Source organism: Cyanistes caeruleus, chromosome 13, assembly GCF_971803275.1.
Source record: "Cyanistes caeruleus chromosome 13, bCyaCae1.hap1.1, whole genome shotgun sequence".
Classification (NCBI taxonomy): domain Eukaryota; kingdom Metazoa; phylum Chordata; class Aves; order Passeriformes; family Paridae; genus Cyanistes; species Cyanistes caeruleus.
Genome location: NC_141713.1, coordinates 3,772,495 through 3,796,394, shown reverse-complemented (window position 1 = coordinate 3,796,394; position 23,900 = coordinate 3,772,495). Strand labels below are relative to the sequence as shown.

General features: G+C 42.3%; 1 protein-coding gene across 4 annotated transcripts in view; it reads right to left on the bottom strand.

Moving 5' to 3' along the window:
• Positions 1-23,900, bottom strand: part of IGF1R (insulin like growth factor 1 receptor) — a 171,063-nt gene that overhangs the window by 26,750 nt on the left and 120,413 nt on the right. For all 4 annotated transcript variants that reach the window (XM_086849750.1, XM_086849751.1, XM_086849752.1 and 1 more), the window contains exons 3-10: positions 14,246-14,558; positions 11,588-11,733; positions 9,671-9,815; positions 6,248-6,462; positions 4,137-4,263; positions 2,680-2,918; positions 2,052-2,219; positions 1,678-1,882 (exon numbers count right to left, since the gene is read on the bottom strand). In XM_086849750.1, coding sequence (XP_086705876.1) covers positions 1,678-1,882; positions 2,052-2,219; positions 2,680-2,918; positions 4,137-4,263; positions 6,248-6,462; positions 9,671-9,815; positions 11,588-11,733; positions 14,246-14,558 — 1,558 coding nt within the window. The remainder of the gene's footprint in view (positions 1-1,677; positions 1,883-2,051; positions 2,220-2,679; positions 2,919-4,136; positions 4,264-6,247; positions 6,463-9,670; positions 9,816-11,587; positions 11,734-14,245; positions 14,559-23,900) is intronic.

Genomic DNA, 23,900 nt, shown 5'->3' with positions numbered 1-23,900 from the left:
CCAACCAGTCAAATACCTTCATGCTGTATTACATGCTGCAACTCTCATAATAACCTGGAGATAGGTAGAACACTGGAAACAAATACGACTATTGAGGCTTGCATTAACACATTAATTAACTTCTCCCTTGGGAAAGAGAGGAAAAAAAACCTGACATCAAGTAACAAGCTGCTTAGATTTGTCCCATGGAGATGTCTCACCAGCTCATAAACTTTAATTTCCCTGACATACAGTCTCTTAAAAGTTGCTTGGCTATGCAGCTATTGCTGAGCATTGTCCCTTATCTGCCCCTGCTGTTACAAAACACCCTAATGGCAGTAATTTCAAGAGAAAAGGACAAGCTTTCAGGAAATTCTGTGAACTGATCAGTTTATTTGTTACTGAGTTCAAGGTTCTATGAGTTTTCTTGGAGGGGGGCAGGACTGCAAGAAAATTTGGGAGAAGACAACACACTGTGAATTACAAATGTCTGGGGAAATAGAAAAACCTCCTTTGCAACAGACTTTCAAGTAGTTTAGATTTGACACATGGCTTTCAAAACTCCCCACAGTGCAATTCCAAGAAGTCCAAAATCAGATCTTGTGATTTCCCATGGCTCGGGATTTACAGCACTATCTGACATGGAGGCTGTAACTTCTCTGATCTTGGCTGCTGCTTCTCATCATCACTGGGGAAACACTGCACAAATGCTCAGTGTGACCCAAACACAGCTCAGATAAGATACTTCACACCTCCCAAGAGAGGCAGTATTTAGTTCCTCACTTTTTTAATAAAGCTAAGAAGCATTGTGACTATCAAAGTCTCAACCCCAACAAAGTCAATCCAACACATCCTTGAGTAAAAGTCAAAAAAATCACCATGGAGAATGATATTAACCAGCATCAATGAGCAGCAATGCCACACTTTAGAGCTCTCAAACACAGGATTTGACCATGGGCTTCCCCTGCCAGGAGGGAGAATGAGACAAGGTGCACCACTGAGATCTAACAGTGTATTAAAGCTGGACACTGTGTGTCCTGCCCCAGCACCCAAAGTAACAATAGCTTAACCTGGCAGATAAACTGGACACTCAAGGATCAAAATCACCAATTAATTCAGGAGGATCAGAACCATTACAATCCCACTTAGCATGTAAGCAGGTGTTTATCATGGGAGAGTGGAAATATTTAATAGTTCTCTGCAACACTGACCCAGGAAACATACAAGCCCCTTTCAATTACTGCAGTGAGAAAAGAAAACCAGTTCCAATTCTGTGAAGCATCTGTGCCCTTAATTTCAAAGATGAATCTTCAGATTAGGAGCACAAGCACTTAAATGGTTATTTAGAGAAAAATCACATCTGAAACCCTTTGTCTGCCTCATGTTGCTCATCTCTGAAACCCTTACAGACAACAAGCTCCTTAAGTGACTCTTGAGTCTGAAAAGAAACCATCACTGAAATCCTTGATCAATACAGGTAAGAGCCCTTACTATGGGCTAGAATTGAAAGAGTAAAATGAAAATTGGCAAATAAGAGAAACTGCAAAGTAAGTATGGATTCTCACAGGAAAGGAAAGGTAATGTTTAGTGTTTTAGGTGTTTCTGTGTGCTTTCATGTCCAGGAAACCTCAGTTCTAGGAAATGTTAAAAGATGAAACTACCATCCCTACTTCTAAAGAAGTGTCCAAAATCCATTACCTGGGGACAAAGATGGAGTTATGAAGGAAGTTCTCAAAGACTTTCCGGTACTCTGCTTCCTCCTTCTCTGCTTGCTTTTCTGCCTCTGTCTTGGGACAAGCACAACAAGGTCCTTTTTCTCCTCCACAGCCCTCTGGCTTGGTGGGCTCAGTGGCTTCTTCTGTATCAATGGTCCCATCAGCATATCTTCGAATTGGGACTTTATCTTGAAAGAAAAGAACAGAGCTAGTTTCTTTCTCTCCAGATCCTGGATACAGCAATAGTCCATTATTTACCCATTCCCCTCTGCTTGCTGGCATTTAGCTCCTGCCAGTGAAGAGCCTTGGCAGACAGAGTCCCAGACATTTCAACACAAGAACATTTAGTTCTCCTACCTTTGGAGCAGTAATTGTGTCTGTACAGGTAGCTGTCCTGAGGCTGCTGCTGCCAGCGCACGATGTAGTAGGAGAGGTTCCCATTGGGAAGAGAGGGAGGATTCCATTTCACAATCAGCTGGGATGAGGAGTTGGATGCTGAAATAACATCCAGGGGAATGGATGGCACTAGATATGGAAAAAATAAAAATAAAAAAAAAATAAAAGTATTTAAATCTAGGGCACTCTACAATGTACCTCCATGCAAGCTTTTGAGTGAATCCCAATGCATTTCTGTACTGCATGGAAAAACACCACCTTATTTCAAAGAATGAATTTTCTACTTATTCCGCCAGGTAAGGCTTCAACTGCAACCAAGTCCCAACCCAAAGCTGTACAGTCTTTACAATGGAACAGCCTGAAATTCTAACTCCCAAGAAGCTCCCATAGTTCCTAACAAAAGTAAAATCTGAAAAACAAAGTTTTAATTCAAATTTTAATACTACTTTCATAATTAGTGAAACTGATAGCACTATGCACATCATCTGAACATAATTTTATTTCTGTATCAACAACAGAACTTGCACAATACTGGATCAATCACACCTGCAGCATTATCAACCTCTCACCCCAGAGCCCACTGTCTCACCTGCAGCATTGGTTCGAATATATATAATTTCACTTTTTGCTCCATGAATATGATGATTTTCCATCATTGTGAGGGTAACAGCTTTGACATAAATGGCATATTGAGTCCAAGGTTTCAACCCTTGCAGCAGAATTCCAGGATTGTTCTCTTTGTTTGGTGGCAGGTCAACATCAACCATGTTCCAGCTATTGGAGCCACACGCATCTTGCCCGTCATACTCTGTCACATTTTTGAATGGTCTGAAATATTCAAAGAAAAAAGTAGCACAAGTATTTATTTTCTTTCAAAGACTGTCATATACGTATGAGAGTGCCTCACTTCAAAGTTGCTCAATGAAACAAATAAAGCTCACTTGTTTTCCACAGAATATACCAGAAAAAAAAATAAAAACCTGTATTTCCAAGCAGTACAAAATTCAGAGTTCAGTTTTAGTCCTGAGCAATAAAGCAACATTCTCCAAGAAAACACTATATTTATCTATTCTGAAGCGAAATGCTTCAGACATATTTAAACTTTAAATAAGTGTATATCAAACAGAAGCAAACAGTTGTTGATAGTTGCCAGGCTTTTTACCATAAAGAACCCAAGTTCCAAGACTGGCCTTGACCAGTCCAATGGGCTTTTTACCCTTTTATTTCCACACAATACAAACACACTTATATAGTTCTACTTTCCAGAACTTGTAACACTGGTGCAAGAGCATACAAACTCTTGTTACAACATCTGTACACTTGCCAGCACTGGCTTCATTCTAGAACATCACAATGTTCTTTTTCAAGTGATGCTGGACACGAACCATTTGTGCTTCCATGTCTCACATCTTTGCTCCATGTATCATTACCAGCATTCCAAACTTCCCTTTCACAACTCCAGGTTGCTTGGAGAATTATTTTTGTGCTCGTTTGGTTTTTTTTATTATTTTAAATCTCAGCCATTACAAGGATATGCAAAGGCAGAGGCATCTGCCAAGTAATTTGGATTTCTCCAGTAACTGCCCCACACCTTCATTATCAAGAGATACTAATGCAGGAAATGACCAAAGCTGGATAGTCCAAATAACCCCAAACCCTGAGCAGAAAAGTCATCCAGGTGGCAGGGCAAACTCCTGACCTGAGATGCTCTCTAGTCAGTACTTTTACTAGAGAATGAAAATATCTCCGTAAACATGATGACTTAGGATGAGCTCCAAATCAGACCCCTGAGAAGAGCCAAACCATCCACCTTTCTATTTTTTTTCAAATCTGAAGCCTCCTGGTGGATTTGCAATGCATTTGTAGGACTTGTTCAAATCAATCCTCTATTTTAAAGGAGACTTGTGCTCCACCAAGAAAAGAATCAGAACAAAAGCAGGACTTAAGGATGAAATACTCAAACTGGATGAGACATTCCACAGTAGAAACAGAATCATCTGCTCCCCCTTGGACTGCCCTGGTTAATCTCTGACAACATCTACTTACGCCTCTTTGTAGTAAACAGTGAAACTAATGAGGTCTCTGTAATCTGGAGGGCGATACCGCTCCCATGTCAGTTTAATCCGATTCTTGAGTGTCGTGTTGGAAACAAAATGCAGAATTTTGCTTTCGCCTGCAATACAAAAGGACAGGACATGCCAGAGTTGGCATCACATCACCCCTCTGTGTTTTTTTGTTTCTTAGATATAAGTTCTAGCTAATGAGCCTTTCCAGTAGCACCTACAACACCACAGGATACCAACAGCCTTTTTCTCTGTAGAGCTTCCTCTTTCCTCCTACTACATTTAAGTGCTTTAAGGGTAAGCAGTGACCTTGGCAATCAGTTTAAAACATGCTTGAGCCACTTGTTATTAATTTTTTTGAAGCAGATTTTCTTTTAATGCATCATCAGAAAGCTCTTGAAAACTACTTCAGACTCTCCCTGAGCGAGGAATGGAAGTGCTGTTTATCCACAGGACTGGTTTGGAAGCACTAAATTCATCATCCAGCTCCAAAGCACGCGCGGAGCAGTCACCGGCCTCTGCGTGCTCACTCTCCAGGACAACTTTTGACAACTACCATTTGTTTTTCTGGAGACTGAACAACATGAAAAAGACAAAGGAGTTTACATTCCTATTCATCAGAGGCTGGACCAAGAACTCCAAAACTCAGTTCATATACAGCACAACCATTTGATGGCAGCAGCTTCCAGCTACTCTTCTGAACAGACCTGGATGGAAGCCCATAGCTTGAAATGAATGGCTTCCCACTACCAACTCACTGAGTTTCCAACCCAAAACAAAATAGCATTTTAAAAACTTAATTCTTGGATGAAGAAATTGTGTTCTGTCAACTGTGAGCTAGTTTCTAATGTTCCATAGAAGCTCTGAAAATAAAGAGGTTTTCACCCTCGTGTACACTGGCACTGTTGGTGCTATCTTTGCAAAGGCAGTTGAGCTTTTGTTGATTCTTTTGCCCTTCTCAGAGTCAGAAAGCTTTCTGTACTGGTTTCTTAAAAAAGCAGGCAGCGGCTGGCACTGGCCTCAGTGGTAGTAAGGCCTGGCTGTGTGTCTGTAACTCCTCCAGGGCTGCAAGGCTTTGCTCTATTCAATGTGCAAAGAATGGAGGGTGCTTACAACAAGGATCTGGGCCATCTGCGTGTCTGCATCGCACCCAAAGAGACATTCAGCAGACTACGTGTCCTAGTTTTGTAACCATCCACAACAAGGGGACTTGACTTATACACAAGATCCATTTTAGTTTACTCAGCTCCAAAAACACCACAATCCGACCAAGGGAAAAATGCATTATCAGTTTTAAGGGTTTGAGGTGAAACTTGTAGGCATTCTTAATTCCTAGAAGAGAGATTGCTTTTAAACGTGCTGTTACACCTGGAGACCTGATGTGCAGATCACCAAAGCCAAGAGAGGACTTTCCAATAACTCTGACCATTGCAGAATCCAAAATCAAATGCAGAGACCCTCAGGCTTAGAAATGCTGCAGAGCATTAAAAAGTATTGTCAATTCAAAAGCAAGTAATTTGAAAATGAAGCAGAGCAAACTAAGTTTGAAACACACATTTCTAGCTTGCTACCAGGTAGAATATTTACAGGAGCTTAAATGAAGCTGAAAGTAACAGAAACAATTTGTGTTGGTGTCTGTGGAATTCTTATTCAGCAGCTTCCTTAGTATCAAGAAAGAGTAAGTACCAGAGAGAGGAACACACCTATAATGATGCACAGATACAAAGGAGACTGAGAAATTGCTCCTTGTTGGATACACCAAACTACTGGATTTAATTTCTCATTTCCCAGGTATGCTCCTATTGTTATCTGCTGCTGCTGCTGTCACAAAACAGGGGATTTGGGAAGAAATCATCTTCTACAAGTGGGTTTTACAGATGAGATGGGAACTCTGTAACCACATCATTTTCCACTCATGCAAAGGTACCTTCACAGCTACAGTGTAAAGCCTGAACAACCAGAAGAGCTGAAAGCCTCCTGCAAATCCTAAACTCTAAATATTGCAATGGTCAGCAGCATGTCAGTGTGTTGGGTTTGTTCTTGTGACACCCTCCTGTGCAGTTGGCATTGAGATTTTTTTGTTTGTTTACTTACAAGAGGCTCTCTCCCCATTGTTCCTTGGATTTATATCTCCTTTGCTCTGTCGTCCCTTGGTTCCTGAAACTTCCTCCATTCGGTAAATCTCAGAAACACACAGTTTAGGATTAAATGCAAAGTACATTTTCCCCTCACTGATTGTCAAGTTATGATGGTTCCAGTCCCAGAGCTGCTGAAGATTGTGGTTGTCAAGCACATAGAAGGAATAATTCCTAGAAGGAAGTTTTTAAAGAAAAAATACTCATTTTAATTCACAGACCATTCCAATGAAGAATACAAGAAAACTCTGAAACACTGTGTTTGTTCCCTCTTACTTTAAGCTGGTGTTCAGCAAAGGGCTTTCTCCTCTTCCATGGAGCAAGTTAACCCTGAATGTTTAGAGGGCAGGGAAACCCAAAGGTGACATCACAGCATCAAAACCCCACTCCAACATTTCTTTTAAAAGTTGTATAGGAGCTGCTGTGAGGAACATATAAATTCATGTCCTCTAAACAGCACTCTCTACACTGGATTTTCCATTTGGTGGCAAATGGGAAGCAGTAACCTTAGATACTTTTTGGAAGGAAAAGCCTTCTGGAGTTCTGACAATAAAACACAGTCATTAACACAGCTCTTGCTTATGTTTACAGAAGCAACTCTAAGAGTTTGCATTGTGAGGTTTCTTTGCCTCTGTTCTACCTCTTGGCCCAATAAAGATTTCCTACATTGTGCCAAGTGCAGTTGCACCTGTACATCAAAACCCAATAGCAAACAGTTGTACTGACTGGACAGGATCCACACTTCAGAGCACAGAACTAAACAAGGGCAGCTGTGCTGAGCCCACTCCCTAAGCCCAGCCCTGGAATAACATGAACATCCTTTATTTCCACAGATACTACATACAAAGTTGTATGCAAAAGGCCTATTAAATATTATGAAAGCACTATTAAATATTATGAAGAAATTCCTGGTACTGCTGAATTGGAAAAAAAAAACCACACATGCAACAGAAGCAAGATTGTAGGCTCTACATCAGCTGCAAGACAACACCTGGAAGGACACTGACACTTTGGGATAGCTGGGACAGGAAAGCACCACCGGGAAATGAGATAAAGGTCTGTGTGATGAACCTAAATCAAGATAACCCACCATGGGTTAATAAATCTGGCATTTCACTCTGGTAGGAAGCTCCCCCATCATTAACTACAGCAACACAAAATCCACTATTAGCACAGTGAAGCCCATCTTACACTGCTAAGCCCTTGTCAACAGAGCTACACTGGGCTTTCTACAAACCCTTCTAGCGACGGAGCTTCTGCAGGGAAATGTGGAAAAGAAACCATAGGGCTCATAAAAAGCTGCCATATTATTCATTTATGGTTTTCCATCAATTATTCCATAAAAAATTTAGCCTTAAATCCTTCCTCACCCAGCATGAAACAAAAACTGTTCATTCTGGCTCCAATCTGCACAGATTTGCCATTTCTTGTAATGCAGACTATATTTTCAGAATAATGTGAAAGACAAGTTGTTTCTCCTATTTCCACCTGTCCTCTAATTACTCAGGACTTGATTTGTAATGAAGTTGATAAAGCTGGTACCACTTAATACAGATGCTGAGAAGAGTGTGTGCTCTGTTAACAAGGGAGCAGAGACATGTCTGTGGTTTAAATGCATTCTGCCAGGAGAGAACGAGGATGTTCAACTGCCTGTGGGATTTAACAGACATCACCAAATCTTGTGTTGATTTGAAAGTACTGCACCTTACTGAAGTTCAGTGTTTTCTTGTCTTGTTTGAAAAGCTAAACTCATGAGCTTCTGAATCCCCCACACAAAACCAGCCTCACACCCCACAGTGTACAAACTCCCCAACTCACTTTTTCGAACTTCTCTCACACACAGGCAGTTGAGGAAAGCCCCCTCCAAAATCAGGACCGAGCTGAAAAGCATCCCCATGGGAGCCTGCATTGCAGCCAGGTGTCACCACAGGTCTGGAGGGTGCCATTCATTCCCCACACATCCTCAGCACAGGGTGCCTGCTCTGCTGGAATGCTGTGGTTAGATCAGGCCTTGCTGCCCTCCTGAAGACTGTCTGAATTCACCACACCCTGACAATAATGACCCCAGGAAAACAAGCAGTAAATTCCTCAGTGAGGAACCACACAACAGCTAGAGATCCTGTTCACAACTTCCAACAGGCCCGACAGCTGATGCCTCTGCCTCAAAATGGTGTAGAAAACAAGGGGGAGGTTGTTTTGATTTTCTAGGCTGTCCCCCAGTTTGCTGCAGAGGTTGAAACACAAAATCAATGTGTCTGTGAGGGCACAGCCCGGACGATCCCGTGCACCGACAATCCCATAGGATTTGCAGTTGGAAACAAGCTTCTCCACAGAGCCAGTGCCTTTCCTGAGCACACAGCCTGCTCTGCAAGGGCAGCAGGGAGAGCTGCCCTCAAACTCACTCTGTCAGATGCTGGAATTTTAAGAATTTAGGGCTGACCAAAGATGAGTCCGAAAGAAAGAGGGAAGCTGTGAAGAATTCCTGGTGCTTTAACTTTATACAGTCAGGGCAGACATCAGATGTAAGCAGCCTTCCCAATGACCCTCACACTACCTTTTCTTCTACAATTTCCCCCAGATTTTCATTTAATAGTTCTGTCATTATGAAGGGGCCTGATTTCTTCCACGGAACACTAGTCTAAACTTAGGATGGCTACTTGATTTGGGATGAAAAAGAGCAAGACAGTTTGCTGAAGGACCCTCACTGCACCTCAGCATCACACATTCTGCAGGGATAAAAACTTTCGCCTTGACAAACTTTTACCACCATAGGAAAACAGGAGTTATGTACAGCAATAAGCATCACATGGTGAGTAATTATAGAAGCAATATAATCCTCAGCAAACATTTCAAGGGATCAACTTTTCCTGACCAGTCTTTTGCATGCTCAGTAGATAATCCATGTAATGCTAACATTTCAGGGAATTGCAAACAATTGCAACTTTCACTGTTTCACTTCCAGTTGCACTCCCTGGCCGGTAAAATTTGTATTTATTTCCTTTCAGCTGACTTCTCTAAAAAACTCTTCTAAAATCCAACCATAAAGAACTACAAAGAAATCCCATTGTTTCAGAAGATGCTCTTTTCTCAAAAAGAACAAACAAAACCACTTTACTGATGTAAAGAATCTACTTAGAAAAACCTAAAGTGAAAAGCAACAGCAAAGGTACCATAAAATACTTGTAATATACTCAATTTAACATGCTGATTAGGACAGTAATGCAAATGAGCAATGCTGTGCAGAGGTGTTCATGAGGAGAAAAACGCTGCATATTAGTAGAAGAGGAGATTCTACAAATGAAAGTGAATGTTTTTTAGAAGACTTATTCTCCACGGCTTTCTATTAAAGTGAAATTGCATCCACAAATATCTGAACACTTACCCATCCACCTGCTCCTCTCCCAGAATGTACCGCAGGTTCTTCAGGAAAGACAGGGAGACCAGTGCATGGGAATGACGAATCTTCACATATCCTGTTACTGTCTCAATCAGACCCATAAAATTCTCCAGTTCTGAGGCAATGTTATCTACAGTGAGAAAAAGATAATCATTATTGTAACAGAATTCACAGCTTTGACTAATATTCTGCTTCATGCAGTATTAGCTCAGTAAAATAAAATGTTTGTATTTGCTGCTTTTGAAAATGAGGCACTGGTTTTCTTCCCCCAGAACAGTTGCCTGAGCAGCCAGATGGTTGAAGGGCAAAATAAAGCCACAGAGCAACAGTGGGAAACCAGTTCCATACTGGAACACCTGATTTTTCCGTGAGCATTGCCCTCTGAAGCCAGCACCAAATGGTGAGCCAGCATTCTGGCAGGGATGAAAAGACCCTTGTGTACATGTACACACCATGAGATGGAATTGCTTTTTGGGTATGGAGCAAAGCTCAGGCAGAAAGCTCCACTGGAAAACAGAGAATGAGATTGAAGATGGAGAGGATAGGGTATGCTCCTGGTCTGCTCTGGGCCACAGAGCATTACTTTCCATGACCTGAAAAGCTACAAAACAGAACCAGTTGATGAAACAGCAGAGGCAAATCCATCAGGAAGTTCTCCTGCCATGGAGTAAAACTCACTGAAGCTGAGTTTCTACTAGAAATTATTAAAATTACTGCAGAGGAAGCTCTGCTCATTAGAACTGCGTTCTCTCTATGAACTGTCCCTGCCCAGGGCTGCAACACCCCATCCTTCACAAGCTCAAACTTTGCTGTCCTTACCTCCAGCAACCCCTGGCCCAACCCCTTTGCCTGGTGTCACCACCTTGCCAAGTTACACTGCTGTTCCAAGGAGAAGCTTTTAAGGACTTGGGAGAAGCTGCTTTGGGGTGTTTTGCTTTGCTGCCATAAACACACCAAAGATGTAAACACATCCTAATAGATGGCTGGGAAGACCAATTACCAAATACCAATGGTTGGTTCCCATACCATCTGATGCTCTTTGGCACTCTAAAATAATGCTTAAATAAAATAAAAACACTCCCACACACTTGCCCCAGGTAACTGGAACATCTTCCACAAGGGAAGATTCCACCTGTAGCAGTGGGACCACAAATTAAAAAATCCACATGCTGCTGTAACTAAACCCTAGAATTTCATTCAGCATGAGGTAGGGAATCAAACATATCCCAATCTTTCAACCTTATTCGTGAAACCGAAAGGGACCTTCCATAGGGACATGCAAGTCCAATAAAAACTAGCAGCAATTTTTACTCTGCTTTTAAGAGCTCATCAACTGTCAACACCTCCCTGGCTGATGAATCACTGCTCTGACAAATTAAATCCAGCGCTTGTTGAAGACATGTGACAGAGGTGGCCAGCTCACTAATGCTGACCATCCAGCAGCACAGTGTTAGGCTTTATAAGAGAAAGCTCTGAGCACTCTGGATTCCATGTTTTAGCAAAACACCACACCTTGCCTTAAAAAGTGAGGATCCGCAGTTTTATAGTGCCATATGACAAGTTATTTACCTACCCAGATGCAAGGATTTTCAACTTTTCCACCTTCTTGGGCCTTTATTACTCCTTTGGGACCACTGCTCATCTAACTGCCTAATCCTGGTTCCTTGACCTGCCAAAAAACCTAGCAAAAATACCAGCTTTCCCTGGGAGCTGAATACCTATTCCACCCGCGTGGGGCAGGACGGCGCTGCAGTGGGCCAAATCAAACAGGAGCACTGCTCTGGGCCTGGAAAGCAAACAGCTTGCTGAGTTTTTAATGTTCTTATCATTACGCTGACGACAGAAGGAAAAACGTGAAAAGCAGCCTTATCAGGGGTTCAGAAAGAGAGGGCGATCACTTACTTCCACGCCGGATGTTGATCAGCAGATTTCCCTTGAGAATTGTGCATCCCTGCAACATTTGTGCTGACGTGACTGAGTCAATGGTCTTCGTTTTCCCATCCTCACAAATTTTGGGGCAAGGCCCCTCACAAGGGCTGCAGAACATGCTGTGAGGAAAGAGTGGGATATTGAAAATAAACAATGATGTGGGACTCTGAGACCACAGACTGCTTTGAGGTGAGTTTGGAAGATATTTCCCTCTACAGCTTAGGCAAATCCTCCAGGCCAGAATGAGAGCTGTCATGCTTGTTCAGGATACACTTGCCTGCTGCACTCAAGAGAAGCTGGAGCAGTCTTACAGTGACTGAATGGACCCACACCCACAGTCTGACAAGGCTCTGTGATCCTTCCACAGTCAAAGGCACTTCAGGTAAAACCCAGTGCCCTTGCAACTGTGCATTTACTCTGACTTAATTGCTCCCAAGAACCCAACCCATCCCATTTGCAAAGGCAGCCTCAGAGTGCAGGGAGGTTTCGTGCTAATCCAGGCCCAACCTCACAAAATAGGCCAGCCAAAAACTGGAGATGGGAAAATACTGTTCACGTTCTTATAAAGTTGTCTGGGTCCATGTCCATAAACCAATATTTAAAGCTCAGCACTAGGGAATTCCATGCTCCTGGCTGTTTAACTCAAAGACAACTGTGGGGGCACACAATCAGGAGGGATGTGGAGAAAGTGAGCAGTCAGTTAGTCACTACTTCTTACAGCTTAAGAGGCATTAAAGCAGCAAGTTTAAGGAAACAGAAGATTGTGTCTTGATGCAAGGACAACTAATTGGCAACAGAAATTGGGAGAGGAAGGCCAGAAGTCTAAGCAGGTTCAAAATGGGTGGTACAGATGGAAACATCAAGAAAGACACAGCCCAAAAGTCAGAAAAACCAGATTGCCAGAAGCTGAGAGGCAACACCGAAACACAGGCTCATTTCTGCTTCTTATGTTCACAGGCACTCAGAAGCATTTTTAGCAGCCAAACTCAAGCAGTAAGAACTCAGGGCAGATCAGCCTTTGGCTGCAGGAGCTTTTTAAAGGCTCCATGTTATATTCCCTACATAGTCATCTCAAAGTTGGACACTTCCTGTGCGCACAACACAGGCGCTCTGATCACCCCTCCTGGTAAATGCCTTTCCTGATTCAAGATAACTTTTATTTTCCAATTTATTCTAGCATTTTACTTACTATTTCATGATTACTTACTCCACCTAATATCACTTTAGAGAGGAAAAATAAAAATTAAAAAAACCCAAACCCAGCTCCAAAGAGGCTTCTGTCAGCTTCTGCTGACAACACTGATGGACAGGGGCTTACTAGTTATTTTTTTTAAAAGTGAAACCACTTTCCTCTGAGGCTTAAAGAAACATGTAAATTGATAAGTTTTCCATGCATAAACCATAATAGAAAGAAGCTCCTTTTCTAAGTAGTAAGCTCCTATTTCAAAATCCTGCTCTATAACATGCCACAAACCACTAAAAGCTGCAGACACAAGAAAGAGGCTTCAACTAAATGTACAAAGAATGCTGGAAATGCTTTCCATTTGCAACTATTTGTTAACAGCACCTCTGGGGAACAGAACATTCACTAGCCTTGAGTTACAGCTCCTTTCAATCTCTGCAGAGAGCACAACACCGAGATAAGACAGGATGGCCGCACACTCCAGCGTAAGCGGCTCAAACAGCTGCTCCTACAAGCTCCAGGAGATAACAAAAGCTGCATTTCTCAGGTGAATATCTGGATTTGGGCAAAGGCTGTGTTAAGTTGCTTGTATCCAAATGCCAACTGGAGACTGCCTGGAACGGATGGATGACACGCACGCAGAGACACACAACTGCTGCATCACCACAATCACCTTTCCAGAAACACAGCAGCCTACAAAGACATCTTTTTAGCACAATACTGAAGCACTACAAATTTTAGCACACTGACTATCCTTTACCGAAAGGCCATGGCTTCCAAGGGACAGTAGGCAATGAAGGCTGCTTGCTTAAGCCAATGGAAATTACAAAATCACAAGCAAGCATTGCTCCAACTGTTAGAATTAAATAACAGGAGGAGAGTGACACTGTTACAAGAATTTATTTTGTATAATATTGTTGGCTGCTGCATTGTTTTTGTCACCATCTATATGATTACTTCCTTCTAAAACATCATTGTTATCTCCTGGAAATACTGAAAAAAGGAAAACTAAATTAAGTACACCGAAGAATACATGTGCCTAAAATGCAGGTACACAAAGCAAATAACATGCAAGGCAAGGTAACTGCTATGGTTTGTTCTGTTTGATAATGGTCATCAGCCAACTCCAGCCTCTGGCTCTACTTTGCTCTTGGGCTTCATTTTCATTTTGTTACTCTCTAGGTGAAGAGCTGGTTCTGCACTGCATGACCTCCTCCAGCCCTTCTGAAGAACCAGAGCCCACTGAGAGTGCACAGGACCACACATACCCATCGGGTGGATTCATCACGGGAAGGTCTAAGTCAGCTTCTACCGGGAAGCCACACAAACCCTCGCTGCAATTCCCCCTTCTACGTCCTCCCCCCTACCCCATGTAATTTGCACCCCAAGCTGCCCCTGGACAGGGAGTGGTAAACCCACACAGGACAAATAGGCAGAAGCCACGTTACCTTTGGCTCCCATTGCGGATGAAGCCCGAGGGACACTCGGCCATGCACTCGTCGTTGTGAATCACGAACTTCTCGTATTCACTGGCGTCCGTGGCGGGCACTTTGGAGCAGAACTCCCTGGTGACGCAGCGCCAGCCCTCGAACTTGTAGGTGTTGGGGGGGCAGGTGGGCAGGCACACACCCTCGTAGTAGTAGTTGCGGCAGGCCACGCATGCCGTGTTGTTGTCGGGCGCCGTGCAGCTCCCCAGGCACTCGGGGTGGCAACACTCGTTTTGGTCTGTGCAGGCTCGCTTCCCACATGAGCTGGGGCACACTGCAGGACACAAAGCAAGAGAGTGTGAGCAACACCTGTCGAGGTGAGCGGCACTAAAGGACAAACTCTGTTCTGTGCAGCTCTATGACGATTCATTCCCTGAGCTCTAGAGCATCTCTGAAAAAAAACGAACCCGTTATTGTAAACAATTCTAGTTTTCTCAGCTTTAGTTGCCTGAAAGTATCTTTTTCTCAGATCAGATTTATGACATGAACCAAGTAAGTAATAAAGAAAAGTGCTGAAAGCAAGATCAACATAAGGATAATGGAAACAGGCAGTACTGGAACCTATTCCATAGCCCTAGTATTATGGACAATTTATTTTTTTTTCTGGCATGCTGACTTACTGTCGTTCTAAGCATTTCTTGCCTTTCCTATTTGTACTTCAAATTGGTCTTTTACTGGCAAGAAAACAAGCTTCCTTCAAAACAACTTAATTACACTTGTAGAAGGAAGCACTGCTCTACTGCAGCACACATGGTTGGGCTGACCCCAGTGTAGCATCTCAATGTTGCTTATGTGTGCAAAATGCGGTTTAATAAAGTATCAAATCATCATCCACATCAAATACCGAGGAATTACGGAGCTACTATTTTCCCCTGAAGAGCATAACAGAATTCTGCCTTATCCTCAAATTCTGGGTTCAGAGAAGAAAATATGAAAGGGAGAAAAAAAATAAAGGGGGTGCAAATTTATGGAGTCATTCTTTTTATGTGAAAGCATTTCAGCTTGGAAGACACGAACAAAGAGCAGAATCCTCAGCAGCCAAGCTCACCACTGCTAGATCAAAAGAAGTGGCAGCATTATATTTATGTAACAACAGCATTTTGATTACAGCACTCTATGGCCTTTTAGCCACACCAGCCCTGTGCCAGAGGCTCTGGAAACACACATTTTGCAAATGTGGTTTGCATTAAGTAGCTGTTTGCCACTTTCTAACTTAGCTAAAACACTGTGTCAGTAACAACAGCAGAAAACTGGATTTCAGCAGTGCCACTACAGAAGATCCAAGTGAAGCACCACAGACATTTAAACTGAATGATTTCAGCAGAAAGCAGAGAATCAGGAGAGGTTAACATCCCAAAATGACCATGGAAGTAGCTGATGCAACTCCACACAAGTTCTTCATTGTGATTTATCTCTCAGTTTGCAACTACAGTGGTTGTTTTTTAAATCCAGGACTAAACACCCTAAAATTTTAATGCCCTCCTCTTGCCATAATGAAGTCCAGGCTTTCCAGTTTTTACAATCCCATTCAGCGGAACTCCACCATCCAGACACAGGATAAAATGCTCAAGACTGCTATTAAGCAATACTAATAACAGTAACAGCAATAAAAACAATAATTCCCCCACAAAAACAAACCAAAAACCACAAAAACCCCCATTGCTCGTAGCTCTGCATACACAACGTTGACATCTTACAATGATTTTTGATTATAAAGAGCCATTTTCTCACAGCTTTAAGTAGTGCCCATCTTAAAAAGGACTTGTCAAAATGCCAGTGAGGAATTTTACATATCTTGTCAAAATGATTCTAATTGACTCTGATGAATTGTAATCACTTTGTTTTGAAATGGATGGAGGGGTGAGACTATGAGAACAAGGAGGTGGGACCATGAGCACTGCTGGTGCCTGCTCAGGTACCACAAGTATCACAACTGTCACATGAAAACCAAATTAAGAAAATTTTTGCAGTCTGTAAGACTACAGAGAGCAGGAATGAAGAGGCAATCACTGCAAAATAACTCATTGTCTGAAGATGCAAGATGACTTTTTTTCTTGAAAAGGAAACAAACCATACACAACAAACCTGTATACCAAAATAAAACATGCATGCAGGTATGTATTCTCTTTTTGACTGTAATCTGCACCAGTGTAAAAGAAGTCTGCCCAGATGCCACCTTGGTAAGGCATCACAAATTGCCTTCCACCTTAAGGTACACAGGACTTGCATCTGGCACTACTAAGGGATTAAAAAAGAAAATAAATCAGTGTGTCTTGCTAGCAGATGGACTGCTGTGCTGAGTGGGTGCCAGAACTCAGATTTCATGTGGTAGCTACATTTCCAGTTCAAAGCCCTACTAAAAAAAACACACATACCCCACCCCATGCCTCCACAAAGTTCATTACTGTATGTATTGATTAAATACATGATTTTTTTGTTTTCATCTGAATAATTTGCTGGAAACAAAACCACTGTTGTACTAAGTACTGAGATAAACATTGATTAAGTTTATTTCATTCCTGGGAAAGACTCCTGTATTCCCTTAATGCCTCTGCCATTCATGAGCAGTCTGCTATAAAAATAGGATTCCCTGCATCTCCTGGTAAATCTGCTGACTCTGGTCTACGGAAATATAAATTGGAACAAAGAAGGATACACAAGTTCACATGAAAAAGGCAATCAGTGAAACAGGTTTTCAAAACTATAGTAATATTTTAATCACAACCATTTTAGTATGAACTCTTGAGAAGTTTATAGAGATTATTTTTTAAAAGCTCAGCAGCCTCAGTTTTTCCTCAGTCCTATTTTCTGCTTGTTCTTGCTAACGTTGGCAGAGTTTTCAGCCTGGAGACAATACGGGTATCCTGTTTCTTTGAAGAGGCAGAACAAGAACTTCTGTGTGTGTGTGTGTGTGGGACATATTATCAACAACAAAAAAGCCTTATCTGCCTTACACGCCAGTTCCCTCAGATATCCCTGTTCTAAAAACCTTACTAAACAACACTGGCTGACCTCACAGTCCAGAGCCATCTATCCTCCCCCACCCTCCCAAACTGTGCTACTTGGGCTCCTAGATTTGTACCAAAACACATAAAATGCAGGTTCCAAAATATCTTGGTCAAAAAAAGCGCCCTGCAATACACTCAACAATAACTTGTTGACTTTCCTCTGCAAGAGCATTAGAGACACAGACCCAAGCAAACAGTGGGCTGACATCTGGGGACAGAATTTATCAGCCAGGTACAACAGTGCCTTGGAACATGAAGGCTGATGACGATATACACAAAAAAAATAACCCCCAGAACAAATCCTTGCTGACAAGCCCAAGGGCAAAAAATGCTTAATTGTCATCACATGGAGATACCAAAATAATGGAAAATTTCAGAGACCTTGGAGAGCAGCCATGGGAGAAGGAAGTCAAAGCAAGACGTGGAGAAGGGCAGACACTTAAGCACTTTAATAAAGAGTTGATGGAGGCCTGACTAGACCAGCATCCATTTACATTTAGGGAGTGAAAGTAGTGTCAGATCTTCAGAGAAAGACAGTACACAATAGTATCAGTAGCCACAAATCCAATTTCCTGGAGCAAAACCAACAACAGAACTTTCATTGTCCATCTGTACCTCGCCTTCTCTCTGATTTCTTCAAATGAGTTTTCCCTGTCAACAAAAAACTCAGAAGATTTTCCAAAGACTATTAACATACTATGGTCACTGACAAAAAAGAAAAAAAAGGCAAAATTTTTCATTCCAAGATGCCTGTTTACTGAGAAAATCAGATTCAGACCCGACATACAGCAAGGAGATACCTTAAAACTAAATGCAAGAAACATCTTAGAAACACAAGGAGCCCCAAGAGAATCTGACACAGAGACTCATTACCCTCAATGAAAACCCCCAAGATGCTAAACCAGAACTGCAAACACAAAGCAAGGTTTGGAAATCCTCAAACACAACTCCGGGGGGAAAAAGAATTTAAAAAGCAAGCGACAAATCATCTGCCTGTATTTACGACAGTTCCCTTCTGGACAGGCTCAGGCTAAGGAGGTGGCAGTAAGTTTGTCTGACATCTAATCCCTCTCTGCTATGTGGAGCGTGCACCACGCCAGGGCTCGCTGCAAACACCCCGCGTTGACATCACGGCTATCGTACAGTTTGGGCAGACAAAGTGTTCTTATCATCTCCAAGACGCCATGACTTCAGCGATGCTGGAGCAGAAAAATCAGGTGAATAAACAATCAGTCACAGGGAGTGAAAATGCAGCCAGAGGAGGAAGACTCCTGGCAAGCAGAGGCGCCAGCCTCGGCCAAGGATGGCACCGTGCCAGTCACATGCGGGCAAGCGAAAGGTTGCCAAGTGTGGGATAAATATTTTTTAAAGATTCTTTCTCTCCTTGTAAAAAGATATTTGATCCTTCTTTGGTTTGGATTTTTTTTTTGTATGCTCTTTCTTAAAGCATCCTTTAGATAAAATAATGTTTCAGAAAAAAAATAGGGGGGAAAAAAGCACCTCGTTTTGAGCAGAAACCAGAGGAGGAAGGGAGTGTTTTCTCCTAGCCAACTACTGAAAAAATTAGCTGTCTAAATTTATCCACAAAGACAGAAAAATACAGTCACTTTTGGAATGTTAATCCTTCTACATGACAGAATTTAAAAAATATTGCATTTTAATGGGCTAAACTTTGGTACGGCCTTTCAAACAGCTGACTTCAAATGCTCAGACAGCCTATACAAGACCTGATTTCTTTTGCCCAATATTCTGCGAGAATAGAGAGACTGGAGAGACATTACTCAGAAAATCCAGTTCCAATGATTCATGGTCAGAGCTGGAATCAAAAACTACAGAATAAAAGGAAATACACATATTAAACACATGCAGCAGCGTATTCTGATCACAGAAATATGGGTAAAAGTCATCACCAAGGCACTGAAGAGGCCACTCAGCAGTTGTATAAATCTTTATATTGCCATAGAAATAGGTATTAGCAGCACATCAATAACAACGTATTTTTTGTCTTTTCTGTTCCCCTTCCCTAAAACTGGTTAACTTGTGTTCAGTGAAAATCCTGAAGGCAAAAAATGCTGCCATGTCAAACCACTTCCTAATAGATAAGGCACAGAGTCTGGCAGCTTTTGACATTAACTGCCATATCTCAAAAGTTCAGTTCAACCCAGCACTTTCAGATCTAGGACCTGAAAGAGATCATCTCCTCCTTTGTTAAACCTCCAGTATGTAGAGTCATGTCCACCACCAAAATACTTGGATAGGTCTATACAAACTTACACCAAGAGGGCATTAAGTCTACAGCCTGCAAGCTATGCCTGACTCAAGATCAGTCATGCATTTCCGTGTTTAAATCCCAGTCACTACCTACCCATTTTTTTCCCTGAGACCTTTCCAAGGATCCTGAAATTATTCTGAGGTGGTTCAGGGAATTATTTTCTTCCTGCTACACCTGGTCAGCCTCCACACAAGCTTTTTGGTCTCCCGCTTCTTGGTATTTCTGTTTGTCACAGATGCTGTATCTGCCTTTATCACTGCCTGAGGAAGTGGGTGTGATGAAGCATCCAGAACCTCAAAATAATCTCAGTGGATTTGCCCAGCCTGACATCAGCCCACTAACTGCCCAATTTTTAATCATACCAAATATTTATCAAGGAATGTGTTCTTGGATTCCCCTCCTCAGGATTTTGAAGGTGAACAACAATACACAGGCAGTTGTGCAGCAGCTGGAGCCAACTCAGATGGAAGCACCTATAGATGACTCTGGACCAAAGGAAGTGGAAAAAAGGAATAGGAGAGAGCTTAGGAGAGGAAGATCCAGCACCATCCAGCACTTGGGGACTCTCAGATTCCACCAGATGCAATGAGGTCTAAAAAGCAGAAAGGAAGCATTCATCATTCAGTGAGCATACTCCAGTTGGACACACTGGAGGTTGATGACCCCACACATCCCTCCTTTGGCCGCCTCTCATTCATTCCTTACCCTAGAAGTTATACCAAAACAGCTTCCAGGCTTCCCAGCTGTGATACAAAACAAGATGTGTGCCAGATCCATTTTATTCAGAGCAGAGGACTTGGGGACACTCTCTGGCACTGCAAAACTCCCATCCCTTCAGGTTTCTGCAAATGAAGCAATCAACCCTGCTAAATGCTCCAGCAGCATTACAGGAACTCCCATCACACTGAAATGAGAGCAAATGGAAACCTGAGCAAAGAAAACAACCACCTTATCCCACAGTCAACAGGAACCCATGGATAGCACAGGTAGTGTGCATCTGCTCCCGAGTGCGTAAGCCTATGGCCCAGGAAGGTGCAAACAAACACGAGTTATTGACAAACCCCGGCAGCATGAATTGCATTCTCTTTCAAAACAGTTTATGTTGCCCAGCACAGCCCAGACTGGCATCATTGCAGCTGGCACTTGGAAGAATGAGGAAAAAAACAAGTCCATTTAGTCCCTTCCACACCAGAATGAGTTCAGCACATAAACAAACCCCATGGAGGCAGATACAAAACCATCTCTGGGGATTTGGGGCCAGTTGCACTCTATCTTCAACACTGGGCAAACAAACTGGTTGGGAATGTTTTACCATCAGTACTGCACTGTTCCAGAAACATTTCCTCTACACACGAGGCAATATCCCACTGGAAGATGCAAATCAGAATAGTGACACTCATCAGAGTGGGGATGAAGGCAAGAACATGATGGTCCCTCTGTGGTGGTGAAATCTACTCCCCATTCACTGCCATCCCCCACCACTCACTGCCACAGATTTGTCCACATTCCTAAAGGGACAACTGAAGTTCCTGAACTCTGCAGTAACAGATAAGGAAAGCAAAGTGCTGCTGAAGAAAGCTCTGAGGCAAATTATTTTTCTTTTTGCTGCAGATTACGAGCGATATATTGGGGTTTTGCTTGTTCTTGCTTAAAGCTAGATTTAATCTGCCTGTCTTCCAAATGCTGCAAGTGTAAGGCAATAAGCTTTACAGGATTTAATTAATATACTGCAAGCAAGGAGCGCTGGTCAGCCATCTCCTGGCAAAAGCCCAGCTGGAGGAGGACTACTATTCACATTCCAGATTTATTCTAAAGGAGAAAGACAGGCTGATAACATTATCACACTGGCCTAAATTATGTAGTTCTCTTAATGCTGAAGGATCACAGCAGTTTAATCCAGGGCAAACAAGAGTCACTGGTTCGGAGGGATTCAGCTCCTGCTCAATTTCAGGAATGCCCTTTGCGTTCATGCCTTCCACCCATCAACAGCTTAACCATTCTGGCACCAGCAATGAAACAGAATGTTCGTCTTGGAGGCTGAATCAACACTGCTCCAGCCGAGGGCTAATTACACTAAAATTAAAGGGAAAAAAAAAAGCTTTAGGAAAACTGTTCATAATGCACACAGTGGGACAAACCTAGAAAATTTTTGTTCATCTCCAACTCCGACGACGACAAATGACAAAACCTGTCAAGTTCTAAACATTAGAAAATTCAAGGAAATAGCCAGAAAGACCAAGAACATTCAAACTGTTTTACTACAGAGCAAGATTTTTCAAGCTGTTCACCTGTTAGTGAGATAGGCCACTAAAACCAGGATTAAGATCAAGATGTTTAGGAATCTGAGAAAAGAGCAAGATGATAATGGAAGGGCAGGACGAGGTGCAAGAATGCTGATGGTTTGCAAAGTTATCAGAGACACCTGGAGCATTTGTTCTAAATTAAAAACTACTAAATCTGGGAGTATGACATCACTTATGATATTTGTACATTGCAAGTGAAAAGCACCCTTGTTAACCACAACAGCAATGATGCTCCAAACAATATTAAGACAATTATGCTAAAATGATCAGATAAAGTATTTCCTTCAGGACCTCCAGAAATACAAGAGTGTAAGCAAATCTGACAGCAACTGAAGATTGTGCTCTAGAGATCCACAACAATCAAAGGGTGAGCTCTTTCCTTGGTTTTAATAACCATTAAATGTATTTTTCATTCTAAATCTTCCTCTATTATAAACACAGAGGGAATACAGAAAGTTCCAGAATTTCTAAGACCTAAAAGCAGACAGGAAGATTCTGCATTAATCCATTTCTTAATGCATTTTAACAAATTTACAGGCAACACTGACAGTGGAAAGGATATAGCTGACTTTAAAGCTGTATTAGAATTACTTTATTCCCATACACCACAAGCATGGACAGAAGTGTCTCAGAGGGAAACTGGAAAATGTTGAGTTATCTTTTTAGACTTGATGCAAATCGCTTTAATAATCTGTAAATCACTCTGAGCTATCTGGACCTAAACTTTTAACTCCATCCTCCATGGTCTGATCTGCAAACAACAGAACTGCTGAAACAGCTGCCTGTTTGCTTACAGGTTCCTGACCAGCTCTGTGTGTGGGCAGAAAAGCTAGAGCTGGCCTGCAGAACCTGCCTGGGGAAGTGCAAGGATGCTCCCAGTCCATTGTGGCACTGGACACAACCACAAACCCAAAGCAGGCCCCAAGTGGACTGCTGCAAGTTCAGCAGTTCTGCATCCCAAGACAGCTCAAGCCAAGCAAAGGACTCAAACACCTGAGTCAGAAGGCACTGGGGAAAAGTGCCTTGGGTCAGCAAGGAGCACGGATGGAACAGCAACAGCTGGGAGTGCTCAGTGCTTCCTGCTAAGCCAAGTGAGGGATGACAGTGTCATCCTGCCTGTACTCAGCTCACTATCTTTAAAAACCTCCTCCATTGTGAGACTGAACTATTTCGGTTCTTCCAAGAGTTTGATAAATAAACTGTTTGACTGTGACATCCCCCAGAAACTGCAAACACAGAGAATATACTCACGGGACAAACGGCACACACAGCGCTGCTGGCCATGTACTCACACACAGCTAAGACTCGGATGCTCGAGCTGTCTCTGTTGATACACTTCCACACGCTTTTGAGGAATTCCTGCTAGCACGACTGGGGAAAAATAATAATGACATTGCTTCGGACTTTCTAAATCCTTCCCTGTAGTAAGGATTTGTGATCAGATTAGGGAGTAGGTTTATTTATTTATTTGTAGGAAGGACAGCCAAGGTGAGCTGTATCCCTGGATCTGACAGGGGCTCCAGGCTGCAGCAAAGCCAGCTCAGAGACACTGCCTGGCTGCTCTGAAGCTGGAGACGGCATCAGACAGCACTTATTAAAGAAAAAGAGGGGATTCATGTTTTTGATATTGGCACAAAGTGGGAAGCACGCTGCTTCCCACTCTGTTTTTGCTCAAGTTTGGCACGTTTGAGCTACGCTTTTCTTCTCCGGTACCTTTTTTTGTCATCTCAAGTCACATTCACATGAACATATAAATACGCAGATCCTTACGCTCTGTGTATAGCAGATACTTACAAGGATGGTCTCAAAAAAGAATATTCTTTTCACACACTAAAAAAATTATACAGAGTTATTTTAAATTCAGAACTGTTTGTATATTCCTTATAAGTTTATAAAACTCTCACTGTCCTCCCATGACTAACGAAACTGGAATTGAGAGAGTATTCTATATTTATAACTCGTCTGGTTGCTCATGCCTATGGCCCTATTTCCACCCTCCATTACTGTACACAGAGCTATGTGAGGTATTGTGG